The 21,007-nt window shown below is 46.0% G+C and overlaps 1 protein-coding gene across 1 annotated transcript in view; it reads left to right on the forward strand.

Moving 5' to 3' along the window:
* The first annotated feature begins 1,622 nt into the window (after positions 1 to 1,622).
* LOC8036914 (SEC14-like protein 2) overlaps positions 1,623 to 21,007 on the forward strand; it is an 82,619-nt gene continuing 63,234 nt past the window's right edge. Inside the window, exon 1 of the mRNA XM_042293839.1 lies at positions 1,623 to 1,823. Within this exon, the coding sequence (XP_042149773.1) occupies positions 1,770 to 1,823 (54 nt within the window). The 5' untranslated portion in view covers positions 1,623 to 1,769. The remainder of the gene's footprint in view (positions 1,824 to 21,007) is intronic.

A 21,007-nucleotide genomic window follows, 5' to 3' on the forward strand; every position in this document is an offset into this window, starting at 1 on the left:
GGTCGTCACTGCAGTCTCGGGTAGTTTTTTTTTTTTTTTTGATACTACAGCATTTACGTGGATTCGCGGAACAAGTCGTGCTACGGTTTGTGTGACACGTGTGGCAACTAGCTAACGATGACACTGGTCGATTATCGATAGACCTCTCTTGCGACAGATAGAGACTTAAAGTTCGTGTTGAATGTTTTGGTCACGGATATAGTGGGACGTATGGATACGATCGACAGGTGAGAAACAACTTATTTACGGGCTTTCTTGGTCATGTGGGACGCGAGTAAAGTGCTGCAGTCGTCTTTTTTTTTTTTTCGTGATAGAATGGCATCTTGTTCGTCGTTATCCGTGTGCGGTTGCGTCGACATTTGTAAATATGCGTGGTAAGATTCTAGTTTTCACTGGAAGCTGAATAACAAGTTTGTGGAATTGCAGAAAGTGCGTTGTTCGTGATTATGTGTTTATTTATACTAATGTTATTATTCTATGGCCCTTGCCGCTCTTATACCAGAATCTTAACTGTATTAAGGTAATAGTATTATTGATTACAAAATAAGATATTTTGTTCTAAGGCAGCTCGAGCCCATAGGGAGAAGTAAGTTAGTTGACTGTAAATAGTAAGTTTAGTACCCCTGCCACACGGAAAAGTTAAGATATTTTTTTATTAAATGATATGGGATATAAAGGGAAGCGGGGGCACTTCTGCATTTGAAAAAAAAAAAAAACACTTGAATTGCGTTCATTTCATCTTTAGAATAACAGATAGCAAAATTATATTTCAATGGGACGCGCCGGAGAGCCATAAGAACAATTTCAAAATAGGGCTGAAGCCCCGCCCCCCTAGCCTTGGGCAGCCAAAAGATCCGTCGATGTCATCACGTACAGCGACTGTCTTTCGCGTTTTCTCGCGTTTAAAAATACTTGCGCAGCGAATGGTTTGGGTATTCGGGTTCACGTGGTAAAAATACAGTAAAATTCACTTTTAACTCATTTTTTTCAAGAACCTCCATAGCTTCCCTTTAATCAGCTCGCGGTCTTAAGTGATTATACTAGCGTCGCAAGCTGATTTGTCAACCCCATAATCTTATTCGATCGGAATTACATTATTTTGCCATGTGGCCAGGGTATGATGCAAGAATTCAGTGACTGCAAGCGATAACATCGCTTACATGATCATAAGCGACCTTTGTCTAGCCGTGTCCGCGTTGACTACGTCTACCTGATTTTTAGCTGATCTGGGTTGCTGTGTCCAATCACTGCGTGTCAAGGTGATTGAACACAGCATTTTTGTCGAAGTATTTCTGTGTAAAATATGCATTCCTACAGCAATAACTGCGTGACTCAATGTTATCTCTTATACGCCTACTGCGTAGCATTTTATACCGATTATTTGGCGGTGTAATATTTTGCCCGTGTAATAAAACATTTTCGATACCCCTTTCTATGTGCAGCTTTTATTTTAGCTAATAAGACACGCGTATATGACTAAAAGTGCGTTACGACGGTTGATCCGCGCGCGTTGCCTTAGCTCCCACGCGCGCCCCCGATAGCCTTGCTTCGCGACTTCACGAGAAGAGCGCTACGGCCTTCTCTTTTACGAGGTGTTGATCGGAAGGGGCGTATCTGTCAAGTACGCAGACCGCAAACGGTATTCTCCATCCCGGTCCGCAGGCTGCGAGTAGTCTGGGACACTGCGGAAGGGGAGAGGGAAATCTCCTCTCTTATCCAGCGTCTGTGACGTGTGGGCGCCGGTGTATATCGCTCAGCTGCAGAGCACGATGAGCGGCTATCTGGAGGACCTGTCGGATAGACAACGGGCAGCCCTCGACCGGGTACGTATGTACTCATCCATATGGAAAGTTTTAGTTTTCAATTCAAGCTTTATTGTTCCAGATATACATTGGAGGGACCTCCAGACAAAAAGCTGCTATATAAGCAGCTTGACGGGGTCTGGGGTCCTGTAACAAACGGCAGCAGCAACTTCACGAAAATATCATATATACATTCTGTAAAGAATATGACATCACAAATTAATACATTTCTCACGCCACAACGTCAAACCAACATGTAAAAAAACATTTCATGTGGTTTTAAGCAAAGTATGTCCGAAGTTTATTTTTAGGAAGAGTGAAAAGATTGCTACTATGAAGACGCTATTTATTTAAAGATGTTGGAATGTTGTAGTGAGGGATTGAAGACTATAGTTTGTGCGATTTCGAGGGACCAACTATTTCTCTGGAAAACGTGTATTGATTGTGCTTTCATGTAAAGTTAGTTCGGAAGTGTGATATAAAAAATTCACAAACGTGGAAGATGAGAAGCTGATTGAATGAAGTAGGCGGAATTCCTAGAAGTGTTCTACACGAATTACTTTACATTTATGAAATAAGGATTCAGTATGATATTTATACGAAGCATCCGCAATAAAACGCCATATCTTTTTTGAAGTAAAAAAATGCTATTTAAGTTTGCCTTTGTAGTTGTTCCCCATACCAAGTGACAGCAATTCAAATGGGAATTAAATAAGGCGTAATATATTTTTAGCTTAATGTTTACCGGCAAAAAACTACGGCACCTAGCAACTGCCCAAACTACTTGAGAAAGCTTTTCCGTTAAATATTAAATGTGGAAATTCCACATCATATGTTCAGAGAAGTATACGCCAAGAGTTTTGTGTTGATTTACTATTTCAATTGACGCGTTTCCAATCACTAGGAGATTTGTAATATTTACTAAATTATTAGCGGGTCTAAACAGAATTGCTTTTGACTTTAATGTGTTAATTTTTAACCCACTGACATCTGACCAAAAGAAAAATTTTTCTAAAACGAAATTTGCCCTTCTTATAAGTCATCAACATCATTACTGAAAAAAAATTCTCGTATCATCTGCATAACTTATAAATTGAGCTTGATCAGTAATGTTTACTACATCGTTTATATAAGCATTAAATAATAAAGGTTCCAAGGATACTGCCCTGTGGGACGCCACAAACAATGTTTGAGAACGGTGAGCGTTGGCCGCCAATAGACACACTTTGCTGGCGATTCTCTAGGTATGATTTAAGCAATTCAAATGATATGCCGCGAACCCCATATTTATAAAGCTTCGAAAGTAGCGCTATATGATTGAGGCAATAAAAAGCTTTACTATAGTCGATGAAAACAGCAAGTGTGTGCAGTCTTTTTTCAATATTTCCAAGTATAACATCTCTCTGTAGTAACAATGCCGATTCAGCAGAATTACCTTTTTGAAAGCCAAATTGAAACTCTGTTTGTATAGAATATTTTACGAAAAAATGTTCAATACGTTCAAATATAATTTTTTTCTAGCATCTTGGAGAAAATAGGAAGAATAGAAATTGGTCTATAATTACACAACATGTTTTTATCCCCTCCTTTAAAAATAACTGAGATTTTAGCTAGTTTCATATTTTCAAGAAACTTACCAGAAGTGAAAGACAAATTGAATATATATGTTAAGCATGGTGAGATTATATCTATAACAAATTTAATAGGTTTTTATCTGTAAATCATTAATATAATAACTCTTAGTATTTTTTAGCCCAATAAAAGTAATAAATATTTCTGTTTCATCCGTAGGTTTTAGAAACAAACTGCAACTGATTTCGTGAACAAACAATAGAGCACTGTCACTGTGCGGGCTGGGTGTTATATTTACGAAATAGTCGTTAAAGAATTTAGCCAGAGAGACTCCAGACACAGTTTGGCCATCTACAATTAGGTTACCTATTTGTTTTGAGATTGTCCCGCGGTTCAGAGCTTCATTAACTTTTTTCCACATAATATCAGATCGTTGCTTGTCAACGCCATTAAACATTTCTTTGTAGTACACAGATTTCACTTTTCGCAATTCAGCGGTTAACTCGTTTCGAAATTTCTTAAAGATGACTAGTTTGTTTAAATCCCGTGACCTTAAAAACGCCTGATATAGGCAGTCTTTTCTTTCATACAGTAACTATTACTTTCGGAAAGTGCAAATAGTAAAGCATCTTGAATGTTTAAATAAGTGATTGTATGCATTGTTTACATCTCGGAGGGAATAAAGAAAGTCCCAATCTTGGCTTAGTACGGCATTAAGAAATGCGAGAATATTAGAATTTGAAATGTTCTGAAATGTTATTATATTTATATTTTTATTTACCAGTTCCTTGAAATCGTGATTATAAAAAGACAGAAATATTGGACTGTGGTCACTGATGTCACAACTTACTGTGCCAGCAACTTTAACGTCTGTATTAACATTACTGATAAAAATATCAATGGAATTAGAAGTAGATAGGGTTACTCTAGTCGGAGATGTGATGACATTTCTAAATCCGGCGGAGTTTAGTGTAGTCGTGAGTAGTGAAGTTTGAACCGAATGTTCAAGTTTATTGACGTTAAAGTCACCCCCCAGTATTAAATTATACTTATTTACCGACACAAATTCTAAGAATTGCTCAAGAAAGGAAACAAAGGTTTCAAAGTTTGCTGCTGGCGGGCGATATAAAAGAAAATATATTTTATCCTTGTTTTATGGTTTAATATCTCGTAGTCGCTTGTTATTTTTGAATAACTATCCAGTAGCTCCGCATGAATGTTATGTTTGAGGTAAATCGACACACCACCACCACGCTTATTACTACGACGTAAAAAGCAATGTTCATAACCATCTAAATTGAGCATATCAGCGTCTTGCTGATACCATGTTTCAGTAAACATATTAGTATCGAATGACGCCTGAATTTCATCGAAAAGTGAAAAAGTTGATAAAATCTATTTTTATAAACCGTGCATTCAAGTGAAAGACCGATGTAACAGATGGCTGTATAAGGTAATCTTATTTCGCTAGGCAACACACATTCCACGTATTCTATCAAGAAAAAAAAAAGAGAAAAATTAGTAATTTGCCACAGAGGCACTGATTACGCTAACTAATCTTAACAAGGTCAGCTTCGTTAGCGATGGTGATGACAGGTGCATGTTCAGCTTTACGTGCGAGGACTTTGCCATTTTGTACCCAAAGAAATTTCCAATCGCATTGCCGCTTTGTTACCGTCATTCCAAGGATTTGTTTGATAGTTGCGCAAAGATGTTCATTCACAAAGATGGGTGCTTGACAAGGAACGCCTAGGTCTGAGTTTATAAGGCGTTTCTTTTTTGATTTTCCGAGCACCGCGTCACGTTTTTTTCGGTTCATAAACTGCACAATGATATTGATCATTTCGGCGTCTCGAGTCAGTACGCGATGACATGCGGCGATATTAGCACACGTGATCGGCTCGCCGATCGCACCCCCCAGTTCATCAAGCATATCGCAAAGGTGTTCCTGATTGCGCTTCTCGACACCCTTTATCTCAATGTTTCCGTTCCTAGAATACTGTTCGCCCGTTCCCGTTTCCGTTCCCGTTTCCGTTCGAATACTGTTAACCGTTCCTGGCACCTTCTTCAGTTTTTCCACCATTGCTTCACACTTTAGGCAAAGATTTGCGTAGTCCTTTTTCAGGTTTGCATTTTCTCTCATGACGATTTGAAGGTTCCCCCTGATTTCTACAAACGTGGTATTCATGAAGGTCATGATCTCTTGCACACCTTTCAACTCCGTTCGTATTACACGAATATCTGTCCGTATGTCTCTTTCGGAAGATTCACGTAAATTCTTAAATTCTTGAGGAAATTCCTTTTTGGAGTCATTCAATATTTTTATAAAATCCTTCGCCATTCAAATAAACAAAGCAGTAATCGAAGGACAGGGAGTGAACAACGCACTTTTAAAAACGTTTACAAAAAAAATGAGGCAGTGCAAGTTTGCGAGCGGCGACGTAAGACATTGCTGAAGTTTGCAAGTAAAAAGAACAGTACACAAACCTGCAAAACGGTTGGTTGTAAGCATTGCTCTTATCCGTCGCCGCTACCAAGTGCCAGCATACGAGCAGGCAGTCTTCTTTTGCAGTCAGCGCAGGCGACACTGGACCGTCTTGACCAATGGCTGTTGATCCTATTCGAAGCTCCGTCACGCTGCCGCTTCATGGTTCCGTAGGCTTGCGCCGGGAAAAACTGGCTGGCTCGGAAAACGGCCAAAAGGCAGTCGTCTTTTGTAGTGCAGAGCAGGCGACACTGGACGGTCTTGACCAACGGCTGTTGTTCCGGTGCGATGTTCCGTCACGCTGCCGCTCGGTGGTTCCGTGGGCTTGTGCTAGGAGAAACTGGCTGGCTCTGGAAAACTGCCTACAAAACAGCAGGTTGTAAGCGTTGCTCTTATCCGTCGCCGCTGCCAAATGCCAGCATACGAGAAGGCAGTCTTCTTTTGTAGTGCAGCGCAGGTGACACTGGGCGGTCTTGACCAATGGCTGTTGATCCTATTGGAAGCTCCGTCACGCTGCCGCTTCATGGTTCCGTAGGCTTGCGCCGGGAAAAACTGGCTGGCTCGGGAAACGGCCAAAAGGCAGTCGTCTTTTGTAGTGCAGCGCAGGCGACACTGGACGGTCTTGACCAACGGCTGTTGTTCCGGTGCGATGTTCCGTCATGCTGCCGCTCGGTGGTTCCGTGGACTTGTGCCGGGAAAAACTGGCTGTTTCGGGAAAACTGCCTACAAAACAGCTGGATGTAAGCGTTGCTCTTATCCGTCGCCGCTGCCAAATGCCAGCATACGAGAAGGCAGTCTTCTTTTGTAGTGCAGCGCAGGCGACACTGGGCGGTCTTGACCAATGGCTGTTGAGCCTATTTGAAGCTCCGTCACGCTGCCGCTTCATGGTTCCGTAGGCTTGAGCCGGGAAAAACTAGCTGGCTCGGAAAACGGCCAAAAGGCAGTCGTGTTTTGTAGTGCAGCGCAGGCGACACTGGATGTTCTTGACCAACGGCTGTTGTTCCGGTGCGATGTTCCGTCATGCTGCCGCTCGGTGGTTCCGTGGGCTTGTGCCAGGAGAAACTGGCTGGCTCTGGAAAACTGCCTACAAAACAGCTTGTTGTAAGCGTTGCTCTTATCCGTCGCCGCTGCCAAATGCCAGCATACGAGAAGGCAGTCTTCTTTTGTAGTGCAGCGCAGGCGACACTGGGCAGTCTTGACCAATGGCTGTTGATCCTATTCGAAGCTCCGTCACGCTGCCGCTTCATGGTTCCTTAGGCTTGAGCCGGGAAAAGCTGGCTGGCTCGGAAAACGGCCAAAAGGCAGTCGTCTTTTGTAGTGCAGCGCAGGCGACACTGGACGTTCTTGACCAACGGCTGTTGTTCCGGTGCGATGTTCCGTCATGCTGCCGCTCGGTGGTTCCGTAGGCTTGTGCCAGGAGAAACTGGCTGGCTATGGAAAACTGCCTACAAAACAGCTGGTTTTAAGCGTTGCTCTTATCCGTCGCCGCTGCCAAATGCCAGCATACGAGAAGGCAGTCTTCTTTTGTAGTGCAGCGCAGGCGACACTGGGCGGTCTTGACCAATGGCTGTTGATCCTATTCGAAGCTCCGTCACGCTGCCGCTTCATGGTTCCGTAGGCTTGAGCCGGGAAAAACTGGCTGGCTCGGAAAACGGCCAAAAGGCAGTCGTCTTTTGTAGTGCAGTGCAGGCGACACTGGACGTTCTTGACCAACGGCTGTTGTTCCGGTGCGATGTTCCGTCATGCTGCCGCTCGGTGGTTCCGTGGGCTTGTGCCAGGAGAAACTGGCTGGCTCTGGAAAACTGCCTACAAAACAGCTGGTTGTAAGCGTTGCTCTTATCCGTCGCCGCTGCCAAATGCCAGCATACGAGAAGGCAGTCTTCTTTTGTAGTGCAGCGCAGGCGACACTGGGCAGTCTTGACCAATGGCTGTTGATCCTATTCGAAGCTCCGTCACGCTGCCGCTTCATGGTTCCTTAGGCTTGAGCCGGGAAAAGCTGGCTGGCTCGGAAAACGGCCAAAAGGCAGTCGTCTTTTGTAGTGCAGCGCAGGCGACACTGGACGTTCTTGACCAACGGCTGTTGTTCCGGTGCGATGTTCCGTCATGCTGCCGCTCGGTGGTTCCGTAGGCTTGTGCCAGGAGAAACTGGCTGGCTATGGAAAACTGCCTACAAAACAGCTGGTTTTAAGCGTTGCTCTTATCCGTCGCCGCTGCCAAATGCCAGCATACGAGAAGGCAGTCTTCTTTTGTAGTGCAGCGCAGGCGACACTGGGCGGTCTTGACCAATGGCTGTTGATCCTATTCGAAGCTCCGTCACGCTGCCGCTTCATGGTTCCGTAGGCTTGCGCCGGGAAAAACTGGCTGGCTCGGGAAACGGCCAAAAGGCAGTCGTCTTTTGTAGTGCAGCGCAGGCGACACTGGACGTTCTTGACCAACGGCTGTTGTTCCGGTGCGATGTTCCGTCATGCTGCCGCTCGGTGGTTCCGTGGGCTTGTGCCAGGAGAAACTGGCTGGCTCTGGAAAACTGCCTACAAAACAGCTGGTTGTAAGCGTTGCTCTTAACCGTCGCCGCTGCCAAGTTCGCTTCCGTTCGCTGGGGGCTCTGAACTCCACAATGGCCGAAGTTTTTTTTTTTTTTTATCTTTATTTTACGGCTTTAATCGATCACTGGCTAATCATGGTATAAAAAAACGGAAGAGTCTTTGTTCGCCTCCCCCCCCCCCCCTCCCCCCCTTTTTTTTTTTTTTTATCCGCGTTTCGGTTTCACGAATCCTGATGACCTTTTTTTTTTCTTTTTTTTTTCGCTTCGGAATTTAAATGTTCTGAAACTGGAGGCCTTGAAGTGGCAGTCACGCTGCATATAACATCGAACAAAAGCGCGCTGAGGTTTAAATATGTTGAGACCGGAGGTCTTTAAGTCGCAGTCACAAAGCCCATAACATCCTGCAAAAAGACACGCGGTGTTGGCACCGCAAATGGTGAGGGGATTATCAGAAGACGTGCCTCAAGCATACGCACGCTTTCGAACTCGCCTGCAAGACTTCTATTGCGTGACCAATTGTGAGAGGAGGATCGTCGTACGGGAAAGAAACACGTCTCAGACAGTAGGGAGTTTTAGGAAACCGTTTTTCGCACATCTGATACACGGTATGAACTGCGCATATGTGAGTCTTCTGTGGCAGCGCATGCGCACTTTGAGCCGGATGGCCCATTGTGCCGTATCTGATGTGCAAACACGGTTCCCTATAACTCTCTAGTGCCTCCAGAAAGTCTTTTGTACGATGTATTACAGCAGCGTGAGCGCGCCTTTAGAGAATCGGCGAACCTTCGCATCTAAAGGGGAAATACTTCGTACAGAGTCGGGATTGCGAACTTATATTCAGTCTTTAATGTATAATTCGAGGCATACGAGCTATGAGCAAGAAAAAAAGGTATTCCAGACACTTTACTGGCGTGCTTCATACCGAAGCGATCTTGAAGGCGAGAACATATTTTCAACTCCTTAAACCCTAGAGCCGTATATCGCTTACTCGAGAAACTATTTTTTTTTAACTATACATGTTCCGTCAGGTTTTATAGATGCGTAATCAAGGTTTCTTGAGACGGTAAAACCGCGGTTGGCAAGGTTTCATCGCCGTTCAAGCTAAGCGCTTCCGGAATGAATGTTGGTAACATATACCACACGCGTCGATAATCTTTGTTAGTCGTGCATCGTATGCTTCTCAGTTGTTTTTGTTTTGTTTTTTTTGTAATGTGTGCATGGTTGTATTTTTTTTTTTTTTTGTAAAGATTGTCGAGGCATTTAGCTTCTTTAGAGCTTGAAAAGCGACTGCAGTTCATGATTACGAGAAAGCGGCCTTTCCGACACTTACACTTTTCTTTAAGTAACCTCCTAGGACGTGTCCGATAGGTGTTTTTGAGGCGTCCGCAAAGTATATATTTCACGTGACGTGCCCGGAGAGTAGTTGACGGTGGCATGTTTTAGACTGGATCGAGTTCCTTCCTATGCTGATGGACTCCGTTGGCCGCAGTATAGTCGGCGAGACACGGGAGCCTCGTATGGTAGCCAATTTTCATACATACCGGCGTTCCCGTCGGCAATCAAAAAATGGCCCAGTAGATGCATGTCGGGGCGACTCCTATCAGAAACCAACAGGAGCAAGCGCGTGCGCTTATGGGACCCAAATACGTCCCCGATCCTTCTTGCTGAGCTCTGTCGTTGGAACGGAGCCACTCACTGTGCTTCAGCGTGTCTCCGACACCAAAAACGACGCCGATAACTGAGCGTCGGCGTGTAAACAAATGGCAGATGCGGTCGGCGGTCGCCGTTTATCAACATAGCAGAGCACGGAAATGGCGTTCGCATACCAACGTCTATCGCAAAGTTTCTGAGGTTAGCCAGGCCCCAAAGGCCATGCATTCGGGCCTGACTAATACCCCCAAGAAGACAAGGACGGCGACTTTGCTCCTCCACCCCCCCCCCCCCCCCCCCAACGTCATCATTTAGTGAATCCACGCAGGGCCGCCTAGCTTACGTCAGCGTCGCTCGCGGCGCGTCTTACAATGTCTCGAAATGAGCGCGATGCTAGAATGCTATGCCGCTAAGACTGAGCCGTAGATGTAGAGAGGGGTTGGTTATTTATTGGTAATAGGGCGAAAATAAAGACACGTCCATGCCCGAAGTTATTTAAATGACCTTGGGCGCGATGATTGACAGCTCTTGTGACCAACAACTATCCACAAATATTCCCCTAGTGGAAGCAGTGAGCTTTACAAATACCTTCTAAACACAATTTTTAGGTAAGGATGGGATGCATTCAAGGACTTGATTTCATCCCGCAAGTGTTCAAATTTGCGACTCTTCGTAACTGAAAGGGCAACCCTCGTGACGTGGTCGTCACGGCAACGTTAAGAACGCAGTCATTCTTTCTCTTGATTTACGGCTGCCCGGTGAAAACTGCGGATTCGGTTCCGTGCTAATTTTCACCCAAACCCCGAATGCGCACCCCACATTCAAGGTTTTGCCTCATGTTTCAGGAAGTTTTCCTCGTCATGTGTCACCTTTCCTGGCTCAGTAAACGCGCTCAACACCTTAAACTCCCTTTTTCCGCCAATCTCTTGCAGTTACACATTAATCTACTTTCAACCTTATCCAAAAGAAAAAAAAATTATACCTGCATCGCATTACGCGAATCCTCCAAGGTCATTCCAGCTCATTCTTACTTCGCAAGTTCATCACTAGGGGAACATGCTCCGCTGGTGGCGCCGCCGCTTTCACCGCTCGAGCCGGGCTCTAGCCGTCTCCTCCCATTGATCTGATTCTCTATACGGCTCTGCACCCAGACGAACGAGTCTGCCGTCTTTCGGCGAGTCCTGTCTATTTTTCAACATATGTTTGCCACCTGGGGCTACTTTGTGACCCATTAACAATGACGTCATGAGCCTGGCCTTGCATTCAGATGGTATTGGCCTGGCAGCACATGTTATCTCACTCCATGCACAAGAAGTGGGATCGGACATGTACGGAGAGTATGCGTGATCCACCAATGTGCACTCCCAGAATAAACAACTCAGCCTTCGCCCTTGCTGTCCCATCATTACGAGAAAATTGGTCGCTCTGCCTGCGTTCTTGCGTCCTTCTTGCACGCAACCGAGAAGTGAGCACTTTCCTGTTAACACGCGTTTCAAAGCACGTATCGAGCCTTGCAACACACGGTGCAGACATGGGTATGTTGTAGCTACTGTGTTTAGAAGTTGATATCTTATTTTAGACTTTAAGTATATCAACTACGCTTCGTAATTCGCAAAAATATTTATTTATTTTATCAGCTTTATTTGCCTCTCAGCATGCAGTGCAAGGAAGGTGAAATTTCTGTAATATGTGTGACGGCCTTCTTCTACCATTAAAAAAATAACTTTCAGGCAGAGTTTAACCGATTCGTGAACAAAAAATTAAACACGGCTTACAAGTCAAGCCGAGTTTCATTATACGAAAAAAAATTCAGTTCTAGCATGTTAAAGACCCGAAACTAAACAACAAAAAAGAACCAAAAAAAATAAAAGTCGGTTTTTAAGATGTTGGAAGTTCATCGGCTCGCTTGCATGTGCTTTGTTAGTTCTATTATGCACATGTTTCCTTTATTAATAGGCTTCAACACAAGCATGTTGTCCAGAAGAACGCTTCAGGTTGTGCTAGCACGCACGCTCAATTAATGTCGGCACTTCCCGTCCGGGGCTAATGTTGTTGTGTCCACACAAAAAAAAAAACAAAAAAAAAAAAACACGGAAGTTTAGAGTAATATGCATACGTCTTGTATAATACCAACGTGCCTGGTTTTCGTATGAGAGCAACCGGTTTCGAACAGATTGGCAGACTATCGGACTACGGTCTTTATATCTTACGGAAGCTTGACTGTATTGCGAAGGCTGTTTTCGCCACACTTACGAGGTTCACCGCAGTGACAGACGTTACATGCTTTGAAATGGTTAGAGTGCTGGTGTAGCAAAGCAATCGGTGAAAGCATTGTCGCGTTACGAACGTAAGACTTAGAATCTTAATGTTAGCACTTCTGGATTAAAACCAATGTAGAGAGACGACGCATCTTACCTGGAACCTCCTACTTTTCACTCGCTTGCAAGTACTCCTTAATTTTAGAGTAATAGCTTTAAGGAGCTCTTGTCGCAGAAAAGCCTGCGTCGGAGGTGGAAGGCGAAAATCATAATTGTTCTTAGGGTCATGACGTCACAGCAATTTGACCTCACGCGGGAATTTCAAACAACTCACAGCCCTCACGTAAAACTTGACATCACGCTTGGAATGAGAGTGATTAAAACATGACATGTAATGAGAATTAAAGGTCGCCGCATGTCTCAAATGATTTCACTTTATAAAAAAAATTAATTATTCTTAAAGGGAATTTGACGAGGACAAAAGGGAGACAGACAACACGGAGCGCTCCGTGTTGTCTGTCTCCCTTTTGTCCTCGTCTCCAGCGCCATCATGACGTCGAATTCCCAGTACCAACTAGCCCAACAATCTGCATTGATTCTTAAAGGGGCCGTGAAACTTTTTCAGAAATTTCGAGCTAAATGTCTTTATGGAATCCTTGTCGTTTATTACATACTCTACGTTCATCGTCCCGATTCATTTACTGGCGTAAAAAAATAGAATTTCAGTTTTTTGGGGAGCTTCCCTCGGTTCTACAAACACGTCATGACAAGTAACCAATAGCGAATTTTGTGGTTTGCACAAGATTGGGGGGGGGGGGGGGGGGGGGGGGGCGACGTAGACCGGACTCAATGGGCGCAACCAGAGCGTCAGATATCCCTCCAACAGCGGCGCCATGGTGACGTCACGCACGCAGGTCAACGGAGCTGTTTCCATATCTTAGCCAAATGGATCCGAATTACTCCGGTGGGTCATGTCACGCGACAGCATTAGTTGAAAAACGCTGGTCGTGGTTTGGTTTCAAAACTCCAAGCTACAAAACCCTCGCCCTCATGTAAGATCGAGTAAATTTTGGAACACGACCCAGATGACGTCTGATATCTTGCTCGGATACCTGTAACATGGCCGACCTCCCTAAGCTCCAGCGTCACCTCTTATGGCATGTTCACACTGGAAGCGGATCTGCAACCGCAAAGCGGATCCGCGCGTCCTGGGCCGCAAAGCGGCTGGGATCGAGCGGTTGCGACACGTTTTCCAACCGCTTCGGGACCGATTTCTCCCAACCGCTTTCCCGAACCGCGAAGGGGAAACCAATCGCAACGCGACGCTGACGTAGTGGCTTTTAGAAGCAAGAGGGCATCTGTGGCTGGTGAGGCGCCCAAAACCAAAAAGTCAAACTTGGGAGTTTCACGTGCCAAACCAACTACGGGCATCTGGCTCGCCCCAGCGGATGACTGACGATTCATTTCGACCACCTGGGGATCAGAATTAATTGGGGGGCTAGTTGGTTGAACATCTAGACGGTGGATTTGAAAGCGCAAAAGACTGAGAAGAGAAGGAGGGGACAGGACAGAGCGCTTACTTACAACTGTCCCCTCCTTCTCTTCTCAGTCTTTTGCGCTTTCAAATCCACCGTCTAGACACCTGGGGATCTTTTGACGTGCAACCGAAAGCTCGGCTACACGGCGCCTTCTCTGCAATCAGCCTCCGTCAGATTGCAGGCACCTCGGCAGGGATTCGAACCCGCCACATGGGGATCCGTAGGCCGGCGCTCTCGCCTCCAAGCCACCGCGGCGGCTGAGGCGCCCAAGGCGTTGTAGACTATAGTCTTAGCGTTGCAGCAGACAACTGAAGGAATAAACGTGATGTTCCGTCCGCCACTTGAATCTGCCGGGAAAAGAATTAACCCGTGATCTTAAAAAAGATTATGACATGAAAATTAAACGGACAGATTGATTTCGAAATGGAATGCTAACAGGCTACTTATACCAGGCCCGTAGCCAGGATTTTTTTTTTTTTTTTGGGGGGGGGGGGGGGGTGTAGCCCATGAAAAAATGCTGTATGAGGGGGAGGGGAAGAGGAGGTCTCAACAAAATGGAAGATTTCGGGGAGGGGGAGCCCCCCCCCCCCCCCCCCCTGGCTACGTGCCTGGTATATATACACCAAGTTACGGGATTTTCGGAGCTTGGTAATTGCAATATACAATTACAAATTTTCATCATTTTCATCTGGCGACCAGGCAACACTGCCCAAGTTAGTCACATCATGGTGTCCACAAACCACGTGAGCATTAACGCTCTGTCATTCTAGGCGCCCCCATGATCGCCCAAGCTAGCCTCGCCACGGTGCGTCCAAAACCGTTCACGCAACTCGGCAACCGGAACGCTATCCTTGCTCTCGTCCCCGGCTCGTTTGCCTTCCACCTTGCATGCGTCTGTGAGATCCCGTATGACGGTGACCACGGCGAGTTCGTCCGTAACTCGCAGTCACTGAAGCTGGTCGCCAGAGGACCACAGTCAAAATTAACAGCTTCCAACATCTCTTGATAAAAATCACCCTCATCGCTGCTGCGATCAATGTCGAACACTTTGACAAGGCGAGCGATGCCGTAGACATAATCGCCACGGACCGCATGCTCGAAACGCGGAAGGTAAACGAATAAGCAGAAGCTCGTGACGCCAAGAGAGCCAACTGTGAGTGCGTGGAAGGGGACTGCGTGGCTGGAGGCTGGTGACGTCACCAGCCTCCAGTCACTTGGGTCTTTTCGAACGGGGCGGTTCCGAGGGACCCGCCTTTAAATCGATTTATTCAAGAAACTATAGTGCCATTTTTAAAACAAATTTAGCAGGATCATAGGAACATACCATGGAATTTGGATTTCGAAAAAACAATGCTGTTTCAAAACAATGCTGTATGAGTGATGTTTTGGTGTTTGTAGCATCCCGCTGCACGCTTTTGCCGCATCTTTTGCGGAATCCAGATTTCGGTTCAGCATCCCTTTAATGGGCTTCGCTTCGGTACTTTGGATCGGGTAAGAGCGTGTTTATTATTCGGGGAGCCAAAGCGTGCCGCTCCCTGCCTGGTTAGTCGTTGGAACCGGTTTTGTATTTTGCGAGGTGAATCTTCTATGGGCGTACGTCGCTGGGCCGAGTGTTCATCCCAACGTAGCCTAGGGCAGGTTGCTCCAAGCCCGCTCACCTCATTTGAAGTTCTGCCGGCGATAGCCAGTTGAGTCGAGCGAGCTCAACCCGAACGAGAGAATCACACAGGACACCCGATCTGTCAGGCAGAATCTGTCTCGAATCCTTTTCTCTCGTGCTCCCTCTTTTTTTCTTCTTTTATTTCCCAGGACGCACAGTCGTGCCATCAACTTCGATTGGACGAGGAAGTAGAAGAATTTGAAAACACTACATTGTTGACTTTCTTAATGTGGTTAAGTTTGAAAGTTCAAAAACTGTTGAATCTCTTATCGCAAGAAATTTAAATGTTCGAAAATAATCGAATTTTTTTCGCATAAAAAGTTTTAAAAAAAGTTGAATTTCTTCGCATAAAAAGTTTAAAAATAGTTGAATTTCTTAACGTAAAATGTTTGAAACGCTTTGATTCCCTCAGTGCAATCTTCAAACCTCAGGTTCGAAAAAAGGTTTGCAGCATCTCTAGTTGCAACGATGCTCAACACTTGCCATATCGAGCGTTTGGGTGCCTCACACGTCACAAGCACATTTATAATTCATCCTTGACAAATAACTGCAAATTCATGTGGTGCTGAAAGCCGCCAAAAGCCTTACCATGCAAGTATTCAGCGGGGTATGCCGCCCTCTCCCAGGTTCCAACCTACGTTTGGACTGCGTCGTTACACAAGCCACCGGTCAAAGCCGCTCATAATTTGCTGGCAAGTGTCCCAGCTACTCCGAACAAACTTTGGCACACGCAAAGAGACGTGCGTACTGCGCCACGGTCTTTTGAGGTCTTGGAGTCCCCTCCAACCTAGTACCATTCTACTACGAGAGATGTCTACAGTTGCTTTCAATGTGGAGCCTGGAAGGTGTTTCCGACTGCTGTGTTTGTATCCTCATTTCTGGTCCCTCGATTGCCGCCCGACAATGCTACACCTGCGTCATCCTGTTGCTTTCCTGGCGATGGCACAGCAGCGAAGGTGAACGCAGCAGATGGCTGTACTGCTATGGGTCGCTCTCCAGCTTGACAGTCCACTGAAACCTCAGCAGCCGGAAGCACCTTCCAGGCTCCACATTGAAAGCAACTGTAGACATCTCTCGCAGTAGAATGGTACTAGGTTGGAGGGGACTCCAAGACCTCAAAAGACCGTGGCGCAGTACGCACGTCTCTTTGCGTGTGCCAAAGTTTGTTCGGAGTAGCTGGGACACTTGCCAGCAAATTATGAGCGGCTTTGACCGGTGGCTTGTGTAACCACCTGATCGGGCGAAATTACAGCATTTGTACCCACTAAGACAGTCGCGTGAACTGCTGAAAGCGTTCAATAACTTGCATGACCACCTCGAAGGCCGATAGAAACGTCGTGAGCCTAATTGCGTAGTCAACACACTACAGCGGAGCTGGCAGGGTACAGCTTGACCTGTAACGTTTACTTCTACCAAAAGGAAAAAGGGGAACGTACTCAAGACAAATTTCCCATAAAGGTCCGGGGACACTAAGCACTTCTTACGAGTTGTGAATGCGAAAGCATGACTGTCGTTCTTCCGCTCTTTTAGTTCGTCTGTGGTGTACTGGCGTGGACGGCCACTTTTTGCTACTGCCAAGGTTGCGGCCGCCGACAATAGATGCCTCAGGTGCCGGCGCCGAGAGGAGCAGAAGCGGCCGCAGGCCCCCCACCCCCTCCGGCAACGCCTGACACAAGAGCGGTGGCCGTGCGCCCGCTCTCGTGAAGCGGCCGGTGTTAAAACAGGTAGCTACCAGAGATGATATGTGTCATTAGCGACTATCAACACTAACACACTAAAATTCTACCAAATCCTGTCTGTAATATCAAACAGTAGGCTCTTCAAAAATCCAGGCCGGGGCTTCGCCGCACTCGAATATTCATTTCGTAGTTCACCGGAAAAAAGTGGTCGGAACAGATACAGTCGTGAAGAAAAAGATTTGAGATTTCGTTTCTTTTACAGAAGTAGTGCTCGACGTCTACTGAATAGCCAATAATATTTTGTTTTGATAAGGTACACCATAATGCAGCATTTTTAGCCACCAGGGGTCGGTTGTTGAGACACCGGTAGGTTTTCTTTATTTTTCAAATTGCGCCTTCTTCTTCGTCACCTCGTGGCCGTTCACAGCCACCTACGTTTCCTTTTGTAAGAAACGAATATTGAATTCCTATGGTTTTTATTATGGGTTATTTTAATATAAGCATATTTAGCAGGCAATGGGAAGAGTACGCGGTGCAAAGAGTTTAGAGGAGAATGTTCAGAAGGCGATCATCCGTGGATACCAGTCTGGGACGAGGCAGCGCCAGCTTTCAGTGCAATTTGGAGTAGCGCAATCAACGGTTTCTGAAGTTCTCAAGAGAAACAGGCTGAGAGGAGGTGCTTTACTCGGCAGTCTTCAGGACGACCTAGGTCGACGTCCCACGTGGTCGATAGAAACATTGTTCGGGCGAGCCGCACGAACCCTCGACTGTCGGCCGTCGACAAATCCAAGGGTTTGTCCCAGGGATGAAGCTCCATGGTACGCGGCTTCATGAATCATGAGACGCCGTCTACGAGCTGGTGGACTAAATGCCCGTAGACCACCTTAGAAACCAATGGTAAGGAAGAAGAACCGGGCAATCAGGTTGAAGTGGGCAAAGGAGCACCTCAACTGGACTTCTGACCAATGGAAAAAGTTGTCTGGTCAGACGAATCTAAGTTTATGCTGTTTGACAGCAATGGAATCTAATACGTGCGTCGTCCCAAAGGCACCAGATTCAATCCCAGGTATCAGCTGCCTACAGTGAAGCTTGGTGGAGGGAGTGTCATGGTATGGGGCTGTATCTCCGCTCGAGGTGTGCGTCCTCTTCAACGGATTCATGGTGTAATGACGAAGGAAGTTTATGAGCAAATCCTTGGAGACGTCATGCTTCCCTGGCCATGGAGGAATCTTGGCCGTGGCTACGTGTTTTAACAGGACAATAACCCCAAGCGCTCATCCAGGCTTGTGGAATATTGGTTCAGGAAAAGAAGGGTGCACCTGATGGAGTGGCCGAGTCAGTCCCCTGACTTTAACCCAATCGAGTATCTTTGGGAAAAAGCTGGAGCGCCGTCTGTGGGTCAAGAAAGCCAGAAACATTGACGAGAAGTTTTACCAACTGCAGCAGGAGTGGGGGAACATGGACGAGATGGCCATCGACAATTTGCTGAATTGCATGCATCATCGGTGCCAAGCGGTGATCGATGCAAAGGGTTCCCCTACAAAGTACTGATCAGCTTAAGTTTATATCTAGACATAGGGTTTTACGCGGTGTCCTATTTTGCCACAACAGCCATATTATTGACGACGTCATCTTGCGCTGCTGCTACCAGGTTTTCAATAAATATTGATTACAAAAAATTGATTCATATTTAAGTAAGCATAAGTTTCTACTCTATAAACACGTTAATGTAGTGTTCCATTAAAATTTTTATATCTGTATCACAGTTCGAAGAAAAGTTACCCACGTAAAACCGAAATATCATATCGTTTGGTGCGCTAATATCATATATTTTTGTTCACTACTGTATGACCCAAGCGCGCGCTGACGGCTCCGGATCATCGCGGCCAATAGCTCGAAGCCAGAGGACCCCACGACGTGGCTCGCGCGGCAGGTTATAAAACCGTATGTCGTCTGCGCTAGTGTACGTCTTGCAGCAGTGTCTCACAACGCATACGCTTGGCATGACGGGCGGTGACACGCACCCAGAACACTCGCGAACGACGATAAACACGAACCACAAACTAATCATTCCGCGAACAAAGGGTGAAGAGCCGAGAAACGATAAGCAACCGAGTAGCCGACAGAGCCACCTCAGCCACCGTTGCTATGGTTACCAAGCGGCAGGAGACCCGGATGTATTTGAAGCCGAAACCGAACCAATTACTATGTGTTTTGTCATTTTCAATTTATTGTCTGAAAAATAAATGAAGTAAATACCTTTTCCACTTTATATGTTCGTTATGATGACGTTTTGTTGCCTCTGGTTTCTTCACAGTGCACTATGGTCGTTTCAGGATCTTCGAAAAATATGAGTTTTAAACGCGCTTTGTTAATTCCTGACGCAATATTTGCCCGAAAACCTTAGGAAGCAACATCTTTGTGCTTTAATGAATATAATAAAATTAAGATGAGGTCGATACATTTTCTTCTTATAACCCGTTTGAAGAAAAAATCCGAAAAATTTTAAGCGGAGGTGGGATTCGAAATTACGACCCGTCGGTTGCTAGCCCGACACGCTGCCCACTAAACCAAGCAGACTTTTTTTTTTATTGCCTGGTTAGACTAGACCACGCAGACTTCTCTTCTCCTCATTATTATATCTTGACTTTGAACAAAGAACCACAATGCACTATACAATTTACTAGAGCATGCAATAAAATAGATAGGACAAAGGTCGTTTTGTTGGTGCTTCACCCGTAAGAAACCTTTCGGCCCGGGACCGTAATATTGCGCCTCTGCAGTGCTCGGTATCTTTAAGCTGTAGCTTGCTCTTTGTGTTAATAATGTCATCTATAAAATATCCTGGGGATTTAAAGTCTTACCGAACAAGTTTATTCAAAGCTGTGGGCAACTGTCTTCCCTCTCTCTCTCTCTCTCGTTCTTGTACTTAAAAGGAACTAATCTTTCGATTGCGTCCCTTTTAACTGTTCATTTGTGATCTTCCCGTTGTCCGCTCATCCCGCTCTCGCCGGTGTTCCCTAAATCTACAATCCGTGTATTCGTCTTGTCGTTAAGAACCTCACCATCAAGAGGCTTGAAGTTAATTTTCTAGTTGTGCCAATTAAATTGGTGTCGGTCTTTCCTTTTTGATCCTAACCCGAAAATCACCAGGCAGTGGTCGGTCGTTAAAGCACACTTGCTCGACACAATAGTGTTCACACAGCGGGACAAGCTTAACTGACAGGTATGCTCTGTCACAGCCTTTTATATACTGGCAAAGCCTGGCAGATCACCACGAGAAGCGGCCGCCGAAATGGAAAAGGTGGAGGGGCAGACAACGGATGAGAGGAGAGTTACGTGACTGGCGCCCCGCTGCGGCGAGACGCCGAAACGCATTTCTAGCGAGCGAACAAGTGTGTTCTGGGTCCTCGCCGCTGCAAAAGCTGTGCGCTGACCTCCAGGTTCCCCGAGAAATGTCTCTTTGATACACTGTGGTACCAGATCCTCGCGCTCCAAACCTACGACCGGGCACTAAATTATAATTGGGGTTCTGTGGATATTTATACAGCGTGTAGTTGGTCAGCCATTTTAAAGTTGCGACGAGTCACTCGCTGTAGATGAGCAATTTAGCCAGTGCAGTACAGTCGCTAGCCCGGGGTCTTTAACGTGCACCACGCAGTAGTGATACACGACCGCACGCCGATACGATGCTCATCCAGATCGAAACAGGCAGGAGGGGGAGGGAGGGGGGGGGGGCGCTTAAACCCATTATTGCCGGGTTCTGCCGCGTGAGCTTTCGTTCCACGTGCTCCGAGCTGGTGTGCGAAAAATGGGTGAAC

Source organism: Ixodes scapularis, unplaced genomic scaffold (assembly GCF_016920785.2).
Source record: "Ixodes scapularis isolate PalLabHiFi unplaced genomic scaffold, ASM1692078v2 PGA_scaffold5__190_contigs__length_132052651, whole genome shotgun sequence".
Taxonomy (NCBI): Eukaryota; Metazoa; Arthropoda; class Arachnida; order Ixodida; family Ixodidae; genus Ixodes; species Ixodes scapularis.